Genomic DNA, 11,139 nt, shown 5'->3' on the forward strand with positions numbered 1-11,139 from the left:
AAGGCCAGGCCAAACAGATTTAGAAATATCAACAAGGCTATATGATCAGGTGTATACTCTATTGTACACATACTAGTCCAGTGACACTCAGGCCTAGAATTATGTTCTCATATAATTGGCAAATCACACCAATCCTCATGGCTAAGCATGTAGGGACAAAAAAGGCTGAGTAAGCCCTCCTAGCATAACAACTATGTGCACACAGGGAAGATGTTATACTGCAAAATGCAGAATTTGACTTTATAGTGCATTATCTAAGGTTTTCATCCTTATTGTGACAATCATGATAGAACAGTAATTTTCTGGCACTCATAGTTGTTGAAAATATGAAAATAGCATGTGAGTGGGAATAAACTCTTGACACTCAGTCCAAGCATTTGGATCACAAGGGGTAGGAGGCTGGAGTTTTTATGCAAATGTGTGACTGTACGTGCATTCATTTAAAAAGTTCAGACACTTAACCTTTAGAAGTGCAGCGTACATATCTTGTATATTGCTCTGAACATAGCTTATGAATGGCTGTACATACAAACAGATCAACAAATCATGTGTATACTGTGCACATCTTGTACACCTATTTGCAGAAAACCTGTGAATAGGACCAGTAAAGGGCTATACTCTGGAATGCTTGGAGCTAGATCCAACAGCTTCCACCCAGAAGGTATGCGATATGCCACTGTGTGCAGAGCACAGAGACACATTGTACAACCCTAGCAGATATGGGCTCTCTCTGTACATATACCTCAGCCTTCGGAATCACAGGCATTTTGCTGTTTGCAGAGATACACTGCGCCTAGGTAATATTCCTATCAGTGGAGTAGTGGAGACCAAACTACTGTATTCTTATGGGCAGGGAGCAATTCCCTCTGCAACTGTATCCCCAGGAGTAGTGGTATAATTTTCCCCATGGGATTAAATGGCAATCATTCACTTAAATGGGAGAAAATAATTAGGTTGTAAGTGGGGATGGGGGGCAGAATCCACATGTCTGTCTCATACAATAATGACCCCAGTATCTGGAGAGGGAATGACTGTGACCCAGATTGAAACCCACTTGCTCCAGTCATATAACTCAGTAGAAACCAATCATTTGCATAGCCCATTCTCATTTGCATAATCGTTCCCTAGGTACTGCTTCTTAGTCACATGAAGATGGAGCCCAGGAACTGACAGATGTATATGTTGATATCTGGGCTGGGCAAACGACTGTCTGGAATACCTCACAAAACCAGTTTTTGAACTGCGTAGATGATGTATCTAAAATAATATACTCACAAAATAAATTGCTGACTAAGTGAGTAATGATGGAAAATGGAAACTCCTTTCTCATTCATGACTGTAAAGTTACATCAGAGAAAATAACCAATCAAAGCAGCCACAATGATCTTACATCCTACCAAGACTTGAAATTTCATAACTTTTGAGCAAGGTGGAAAGTTTCTCCTCAAAACTTTTGTTTAAAATAAATATCTGTTCTTCAAGGTTGCAGAGATATGTATAGACTTGTGATGGTAAACGTCTGATGTAATTTTTGCTACTGAACAACTGGCTCATCTCTGCTGTGTATGATAGATCACACTGACTCATGCATTATTCAGCCAGTTATTAAATTCATTTGGCAGGGATTTAACAGACTCACTAATTTGGTTTTAGTATATTCAGTTTGGTATTAATGTCCAAGACACAGAATTCTCTCTCAACTGTGCTCCCACACTGTAGACCATTGACATCATCAGAATGAGAGCCATTAGGAGGGTCAAAAGAGCTTCTGGATGACACATAAACAAGTCATCCACTCTACTCATCTAATGTTGATGTGACATCTTAATTTTGTGTACTACCAGTGCTCGACATCTTGTAGTTGTGGCTGTTGCTGATGTAGTCATGACAGAAACTGCTGCACCAGCGCAGTGCTTCTTTCTTAAATCTTGTGCAATTGGCTAGAGTCGAAAAATGTTGTTGGGTTGGAACCATATAGAATCACCCTCACTGGGACATCTATCTAGCTTCAGTAAAGCAAATATGTGCAGCAGTGAATGGTCTTTTATACTTGTGTGGCCTGTTTGGTTGCATAGTTTGCAATATTGTAGATAAGGAGTGGCAACAAGAAATTTGAACACACTTGTGCAATCGATCTGGATTGAAACCTGCAATGCTCTTGTTCTGTATTTGGGGCAAGCATCCCCGCGCTCCGCTCCACTTTATTTTATTTTTTTACATGTTTATATCCTGCTCTTCCTCCAAGGAGCCCAGGGCAGTGTACTACATACTTGAGTTTCTCTTTCACAACAACCCTGTGAAGCAGGTTACTCTGAGAGAGAAGTGACTGGCCCAGAGTCACCCAGCTAGTATCATGGCTGAATAGGGATTTGAACTCAGGTCTCCCTGGTCCTAGTCCAGCACTCTAACCACTACACCATGCTGGCACCATGCTTTCAGACAACAGATTCTTTACATAATGTTATACATTAATCTTCCTTCTGGCATCTTCACTCTTAACAACATGCCACATGTATATTTCCAGGCTTATATTTACACCACAATTGCTTTTTAAAAAGCCCTACCCCCTCGCCAGTTAAAAATTATGCTCAAGGAGTAGATGTTATCCGTCTGCTTAGTTAAAGTGACACCTGTAGTATGAGACTTAATTCACATGCTCTTTGTAAACATGCTGGATCATAGGACGAACCTACATATGATGCAGGAGATCAATGCTTAGTTCTTCTGAAGTTGTTTGTTTGTTTTAATGCAGCTGTAGAGGACTCTGAATTTGATTGAAACATTTATAGTGGTGAAAGGAGAGTTTGATCTTTCCACCCTTGCACTATTTTCCAGATACGTGCTATCTGAGCAAAGAGGCACCTTTTAAAAGAGGTTCTCTTATGTTTAGAAGGGGATAGCAACTGTCACTCAATCCAGTACAACACTTCCTCCAGTGGCTGTTGCCAATATGACTCTTGTGTTTCTTTTTAAAGTGTGAGCCACTTTGGAGCAGAGAACCATTTCCTTATTCCTTTTGCTATGCAAACCACTCACAACTTTTTTTGGGGAAATGTTAATGTCAGAAATTGCACCCTCAATGAGGCAGGAATAATCCCAGCAACAATGGATGCATGTGGCTTGCTCTTGCCTGATTACAGCTGAGACAGGTGGGAGCAAGAAGCTGAGACTCTGTGGGGCAGGGAAAAGACAAATGGCCAACGAAATCTCATTGCACTTGCTTGTCCCTTGGGAAAAGTCTAGTGAGTTGAGAAAGAGCAAGTGTTGAGGAGATGGAGACTTAGACAGGTGCTCCTGGGGAATGACTCCAATCTGTAGTCCCAAGAACTTGGAGGAGGGCACAGGTGAAGAACTCCCTCCTTTAACTAAGATACTTGAAGGGGAAGAAACAGCACCCATGCCCCAGCAAGGTCTGGAGACGGAGTCCAGAATTTTTCTTATTAAAAATTATTTTTACTAAATAAGTACTCTGTTGCTGCTGTTAACCTCTTGAGAGCGGCAGTGCATCCTCCCTGTGTGGTTAGCAGCTTTGGCAGAAAGAAAGAGAGAAAGTCGTTAAGCACATAGCCCCAGAGCTATTGCTCTGATCAACAGAGTCACAAATTAAATAGCACCTGCTGGATTTTAAAACCCCCCAAAGATGTTGGAAAAATGGATCTCCCATCCCCAATGTGTAGTTTGGTTTTCTTGGAAGCAACCTTCCTCTGCACATGGCACGAGAAAGACATATTTACTGTTGTGCTTTCAGTTTAGTCAGGATCATATCTTCAGATTCACAGCATCACATTCGACTTTGGATTTTGATTCATTAATGACTATTTTGCTCCACCAGAGTACTGACAAGCATTTTAACAGTTCTACACTCTTGCAACTATAAATTGAAACAACTCCATCTGTTAGCCAATAAGCATTAAAGGACAGGATTATCTATAATCCGATCCCCATATGGCAAACATCTTGCAAAAACTCTAATAGTCTACAGTAAATGATTCCCTGCTTAATGAAAAGTGTGTGTGTATTTATAACCTGAAGACCAATGATAAAGAAATGCAGGATTATTACCATTTTAATGTATTTTTGGTTGTTATGATTACAATCCTGTGTAATCATAATGATATTTACGCACACGCACGCACACACACACACACACTTTTAAAACAATGCTATAGTCAGACTTTAACATTTTGGAATGTATCATTTCTACCACAGTTTGAAACAAGAAAAACGATAAAGCAGAATACATTTAAAATAAAGCATAACCATGAGATTTGAAAATCTGGGCTCAACTAATGGTTAACAAATGGGGGTGACTGAAGGAATTCATCCATCTACTTACCTTTTGTGCACTTTCCCCATCCTCATCTGTAAAATCTGTCCTTGTTTGTCTTGGGATAATCAGGTCTTTTAGTGTTAAGCAATTTACCTCCATCTGTAAATTTTAAAAGTTCCTTAAGACCAGCAATTTACATCCTCACCATAAAAGCTAATTTTCAAATCCTGCAGCATCCCTTCTTCCCCACCCTCTTAAAACAATAAATAGTAACGCAGGCAACTTTAAGATAAGCTTGTTTTTCATGAACTCACACATCTTAACACTGATAAGGGATCATACTTTTGGGCGGCAAAAAAATATTCTACAGAAGTCTTTGGACACAGGGAAAACAGAGGCACTGGGCGGGCAGGGATGTGTGAAGATCTTGAGAAGTGAACAAAGTTCTGACGAATCTGTCACTGGAGTACAGAGAGTTCGCCATGGGATCGGTTAGTTTTGGCGCAAACAACAACCTGGAGAAGGAATCCCAGCCTTGAATAAGTGGGAATCAAACTGCCCACCTAGCAGTTCAAGGCGCGGATAATTCAGCAATGCCCGTGATCTGAGCGCGGGATAGTCCCTGTCCAACCCGAAGGGCATCCCACACACTCCGCTCCATGTTGAGGAATAAAAGCAAGGGTGGGGGAAAGAGTGGAGTACAAGCAAAATCTTTCTCAGCTCGAGAATAACCACAGAGATACAGCACACTACTGTACGCTTGTACTAGCCAACAACCTCCCTCCTACTTTCCCGCCCTAGGAGCGGATAGTATATTAAGGACTTACCTTTTCCCCGACTCTCTCACGCGCTCTCTTTCCAGCTTACTTTACTTCAGCGCCTCCAAGCCCTATAAAGTAGCAGAGGCAGCAGCCACGTCTGAGGCGCATTGGGGTTACTCGAGGGGAAAGAGGAAGCCTGCACTCCAACTGCTCGTTCCTGCTGCCACTTTTGCCTCCACCCCGCCTGCGACGTGCCTGCACTGGCCACTTCCCTCTTGCCCTGAAGATTCCACTAGGCGCTAAAGCTTCTATTCTGGCGCCCTGAAACATATTTGTACAATCCGGCCAATCAGGCGCTTTTTGTAGGGGCGTCGCCTGGGCGTTCCCGCCAATCAGCTTCGAAGTCCTGCTCGGATTGTTGGCGCTAGACTCGGCGCGTTCTGTCTCCGGGTCCCGCGCCTTCCTGCTGGCAGCTTCGGCTCTTTCCCCGCCGTAGCTGCCGCCCTCCCCTCCCACCTTTGTGGTACCTGGCAAGCCTGGGGCGGAGGGGCTGAGCTGTGAGGAGCGGGGGGGAAGGGCCGAGCCGCGGCTTTTGTGAGGCAGGAATGGGCAGCTCCAGTGCCGCGCTGGAGAATGGGAGAAAGTGAACAGAACAGATGGAGCCTGGAAACCTAAGACGGAGGGACGCTGTGAAGGGTGGCGGCGGCCCGCTGCCTTCTGCCTCCCCTTCAGCCTGCTGTTATAGAGGCTTTTTGGCAGCGTTCTCTAAGAACTTAGGTGACAATTAAGACGCGCGCACCCCTCACAAATGTTTATTTTATCCCTCCCCCCCGCCGCCCCAGTTATCAGTCTGAGGGAGATTTTTGTTGTTGCTAGGCTGCTTTTTACCTCTTGACAAGCAAGGCTGTCCCTGGGAGTGTGGGGGGCTTGGGGTGAAACAGCATGTGCGTGGCCTTGTGGGGAGATGGTTGTGGTGGAGAGTGACTGCCCCGTTGCCTAGCCAAGCCAGGTGCCCCCCCGTGCCACCCCCTCACTGCCCCCCCCTATCTGTCTGGGCATCCTCCTGACCACAGCAGGCAGGAGGGTGGATGGTCGGTGGGCGATGGGAAGCACACGCCTTCCCTCCTCACCTCTGCTGCTGATGCCCACCAGGCTGAGGCAGAGGTGCCGAGGGGGGCGGGCAGTGGGGAACATTCGCCCACCCTCCTTGCTGCCACCACCTTTATTTGCCACAAAAGTGGCAGGTGAAGGTGGAGGCTGTGGCGGTGAGGAAGGTGGGTAAGCAGGTGGCTGTTCCCCATCGCCTGCTCACACACTCCTTACTACCATTGCAAAGCAGCAGCTGAGGCGGTTGTGTGGAAGGCAGCAGGCGCCTGCACCCTGTCGCCCACCTGGTGCCCATCGCCTGCTGTGGCTAGGAGGATCCGAGAGTTCCTCAAAGTCCTGGCCTGCATTTGAATGGCAGTTGCTCAAGGGATAGGGTCCAGGGAGGGTCGCCCAGGCCCCGTGCATGCACTTTCTCGCCTGCCCCAACCCCCACCTCCCCTGCAGCCCAGCGGAGAGAGTGCCCAGGGTTCCTCAGAGTTCTGAGTTGCAGCAGCCACTCGGGACAGGGTCAAGGGAGAAAGTGTGTGCTGCTACGGTGGGGAGGGAGGAGGAGAATGTGTGAATGCAGCCCGCGTGAGACCTACCACCCGCATGCCTCCTCCAAGCAGCAGACACACTGCTGCTGCTAGGCTGTAGGGGGGGTGGTTGTGGTGGGTGGGAGAATGTGCACACAGGGCCTGAGGAAGCAGGGGGCTGGGGATGACTCGCCCAGTCACCCTGCCCAAAGAACGAGCCTTCCAACAAGCATTTATGAAAAACAGATAAATTCAACTGTGATCCCGTCTGCACGGTGGGGTGGCTAGCAGCACCATGCAGATAAAAAGGCCAGCACTGCAATTCTACACACTTTCAAACCTGTGTCATGAGCAGGCTTTCGTGGCGAGTGGGCGGTAGCAGCAAGGACAGCAGACGCATGCTCCCCGTTGCCCACCCAGCACCCACCCTCCTGTCCATCACCTGCTGTGGTCAGGAGGTTGCCCAGGTGGGCAACGGGGCAGTGAGGGGGTGCCTGAATTGAGGGCACCCAGGCAGGCAATGGAGGTGGGCATTCTCCCACACAGCCACCTCCCCATGAAGCCCTGCACATGCTGTGTTGCCCCAGGGCCCAACCCTCTTTGGGACAGCCCAAGGCAGGGAAAGGAGCTTCCAGTCAGTGATTCAGCGAATGCTGACTGGGGAAACTGCAGGGGCTGACTGGCCCTATCCCTGGTATTGACCACACCCCCTGTGTCTCATGTCAGGCGCAGGGGGCGTGGCTTAAGGCATACTTGTGCTGGGGTGGGGGAACCGCCGGCAGGACTTTGTCCTCTGGCTGCAGGCAAGCTCCTTACACCCCAGCTAACCCTTATACTACACTTGCTTTCCATGTGTAGACCTTGCAGTTAAAAAAATAGGAATGCTGTGAGTGCCAAGGTATCTTGAGAAAAGAAACTGCTTGCCTCATCAATAATTCAGGCTCAGTGCCAAATAAGGGACGATGGCACCAGCCCTCTTAGTTTAAACTTTACAAGTCTGTTGTAATCACATTGTGGTCCAGTTTTTTGTGCAAAAGGGGCATATGGGTGAGAAAAGCTGAACCTCCCACAGTTTAACTCACCCCTGTAAAGGGGGGGGGGAATCTGTAAAGAGGGACTATAAAGATGTCAGATGTGGGTAGACCCCTAGCGGTACCTGAAGGGTTCAGGGTATGTGTGTATTTAGAGCCCTCTTGCTTTCCCACATTGCAGGAATGTGATTTATTTCCTGTCTGAGGATTACTGGCTTGAAAGTCAGTGATGTGTCCACTGCAGAAGGAGAGGAAGGGCGGTGAAGACCTCTGCTCCCAACTGGCTAGCTACTTGCTGAAGACCCTCCTCTGCTCCCAGTTGGCTACCTACTTGCTGAAGACCCTCCTCTGCTCCCAATTGGCTAGCTACTTGCTGAATTGGCTAGCTCCTTGCTCCCAACTGGCTAGCTACTTGCTGAAGACCCTCCTCTGCTCCCAGTTGGCTACCTACTTGCTAAAGACCCTCCTCTGCTCCCAGTTGGCTAGCTACTTGCTGAATTGGCTAGCTCCTTGCTCCCAATTGGCTAGCTACTTGCTGAGGGGATACCCCTCACCTCAGCCTATTTAACAGGCTTCAGAAAGTTAGCACTGAGTGTTCCCATTGAAATCAATGGGACAAATAATCTTGTCCCATTAATTTCAATAAGACTGCTTATGAGTAACACAGTGTGGGTGTGAGTCAGTGACTGTAGTAGCACTCAGATTTGTGTTTTATGTATATATGTGTACACACTCACAATTAATTGTTACAGTTATGAGACAGGCTACTCCAGTCACTGGCTTGCATCCAGATTAAGTTATTCATAAGCAGTCTTATTGAAATTAATGGGACAACTTTACTTGCCCTATTAATTTCAATAGGAGAGAACTTAGTCTGGATGGAAACCAGTGACTAGAGTTGCATGTCTTATAATTGTACCATTTAAGTATGCGTGCGTGTATGTATGTGCGCGCGCACACACACACACACAATCTCTACAGGGTACTGATCTGAAGGTTTGTGACGGAAGGGATACCCTTGTTTTAAAGGAAGACTGAGAATCCCTGCCTTATGGGGATCCCTTTGTGCACATGTTCTGTGTCCACACAGGGAAAGAATCTGCCCTCAATATGCCGTTTTCTTCAGAACAATGCACATTTAAACACGTAGTTGATTAAAATGCACAAAGTTAGTCAAATAAGATTTATTTAAGTGGGCATCAGCCCTACAAATCATGAAAAAGATTTATTTCCATGTAGTGGCTCCATATTGGTTAGTATTTTCATAGCACTCAAGAAAAAAATATTGCTACAAAGAATCCTGCACAGTTGCTGAACCTAAATTTCTCCGTGAGACCCTTTGGAACAATGCCCCGGAACACCGCACATCTGAGCTGTGTGTTTGCTTTCTTTGTTTTCACTTAGCTTTCCTTTTTGCCGCCTTCAGTGCAGGTCTACTGATTCAGCATTCATTTATTGTTCTGCAGGTTACTTATGCTGCCATCTCAAGTTACGTGACTTTAATGGGGGTTTTAACTTAAATCAGTTTCAGATCGCCAAGCCTTAACTAATTGATAAAATATTGATTTTTGAGTAACAATTTCAAAGTGATCGGACACAAGCCTTACATTTAACTTAAATGAACAACTCTGATTACTAGAGAGAAAAAGTTAATGACCATGGAAGGAAATGGTACAAATTAGATTTTTAGCATAGTCACCCTTTTTATTTTGTTTCTGGTGCAATTCAAGGTGCTATTTATTACTTTTACAGCTTTAAATAGCTTGGGACCAAAGTACCTAAAGGACAGCCTCTCTCCATATATAAGATGGCCCATCCCCTAAGACAATCAGGTTAGGTAGGCCCTCTTGAATGTTCCACTGCCTTTAGAGGTACAATAATAGACAGCAACAAGTGAGGGGACCTTTTCCATGCAAGCACCTTGTATGTGGCACACATTGCCACTGGAAGTTAGAATCATCCCTTTTGTGATCAATTTGCTACTGGTTCTTGAAATTTTATTCCAGCAAGCATTTTAATTGGTTATGCTGCTCCATGTTATCCCAATGATTGAGTATTGATGTATTGTTTGTTGATGCATTGCATTTATTGCTTTATTAATTTTTTTTTAGTGTGTTATTGTTTGCAATTTGATTGTTAGCTGCTTTGGACATCTCTGCTGAAGAGAAAAAGCAAAGTATAAATATTTTAAATAAACTGAGGGGAGGCATTTGTCATGAAATATTTAATTTTGAACATATAACCAACAGAAAGAAAAGCATTACCCAACAATACAACTGAGCTACGACTTAAAAAATCTCCTGATGACCTCTCCCAGCGGTTTCATGTAGATGTTAAACAACATAGGGGAAAGAATGGAACCTTGCGGAACCCAATAACATAACTGCCAAAGGGTTGAGCAGTAGTCCCCCAGCACCACCTTTTGGGGATGGGCCTCAACGTAGGAGCAGAACCACCTCCAAACAGTGCGTCCCACACCCAACTTGGCCAGTCTATCCAAAAGGATACCATGATCAATGACCCAGAGACCTAACTGGCCGCCACATTCTGTACCAACTGCTATTTCTGGACTACGTACACAGGCAGCCCCACATAGAGTGCATTGCAGTAGTTTAGCCTGGAGGTTACCAGCATATGTACCGCCATTCTGAGGTCGTTCATCTCAAGAAATGGATGCAGCTGGCATATCAGCTGAAGCTGATAGAAGGCACCTCTGGCCACCGCCTCAACCTGGGACACCAGGGATTATGCTGTACAAGTTTGTAGAGGTCTGTACACTAGCACATTTATTTATGTATGTTATTTCTCAAATCTGTAGACTGCCCCAAACGTCTGTCCCTGGGTGTGTTCATTTTAAAAGTGTACCTGGATACAGGCCCTTCAAATGCATGGTAAATACAGGAAGTGTACTTCTATACCTACATTCGGCATAACATGTGAATGATTGTTCCTGTGTACAGATCTGCACTTGTGTACACTGTACACTTGTTGTATGATTGTTGACAATAATGTGTGAATGGCCTTCTTTGTCTAAGTGCCCACAAAAAATCAAGCCAACCTATAGTCTATCTCATTTCTTCTAGTGAGTATAGAATTAAAAAACAAGATAGTTAGTTAGTTAGTTATGATCTTAGATCAAACAGCAAACAAAGTATACTCAGCAAAGAGAGAAAAACAAAAACTAAAATGTCACATACATAAAATCAAAAACCTTTGGCAGTAGCTGATTGCTGTGCTCTAGCCTCTCTTAATTTGTTCAAAATATAACAGAATTTGGCAACCGCCAAGGATATTGTTGGGTCCCTATCTTCTAATAAACATGTAAGAATCGTCTCCTCCGAGTGGCCTTTGAGACCTTTCAGGTACTGGGATAACAATCTCTTTTAACGATGTACAGCGGGCAATGTAACAATGAATACTTCAGTGTTTCAGGAGCAGATCCGCAGGGGCATAGT

General features: G+C 45.3%; 1 protein-coding gene and 1 long non-coding RNA gene across 3 annotated transcripts in view; one reads left to right on the forward strand and one right to left on the reverse strand.

Annotated features, from left to right (window-relative positions):
• Positions 1-5,427, reverse strand: part of E2F7 (E2F transcription factor 7) — a 29,258-nt gene extending 23,831 nt beyond the window's left edge. Inside the window, exons 1-2 of one of the 2 annotated variants that reach the window (XM_053258230.1) lie at positions 5,098-5,427; positions 4,337-4,429 (exon numbers count right to left, since the gene is read on the reverse strand). In XM_053258230.1, the coding sequence (XP_053114205.1) occupies positions 4,337-4,429 (93 nt within the window). In that variant the 5' untranslated portion in view covers positions 5,098-5,427. The remainder of the gene's footprint in view (positions 1-4,336; positions 4,430-5,097) is intronic. The other variant, XM_053258229.1, reaches the window with a different exon arrangement.
• Positions 5,229-9,893, forward strand: LOC128328338 (uncharacterized). The gene is made up of 2 exons (XR_008309146.1): positions 5,229-5,808; positions 7,866-9,893. It is a non-coding gene; the product is annotated as an uncharacterized LOC128328338 (long non-coding RNA).
• The last annotated feature ends 1,246 nt before the right edge of the window (positions 9,894-11,139 follow it).

The sequence above is a fragment of the Hemicordylus capensis genome, chromosome 5 (assembly GCF_027244095.1).
Source record: "Hemicordylus capensis ecotype Gifberg chromosome 5, rHemCap1.1.pri, whole genome shotgun sequence".
Lineage (NCBI taxonomy): Eukaryota > Metazoa > Chordata > Lepidosauria > Squamata > Cordylidae > Hemicordylus > Hemicordylus capensis.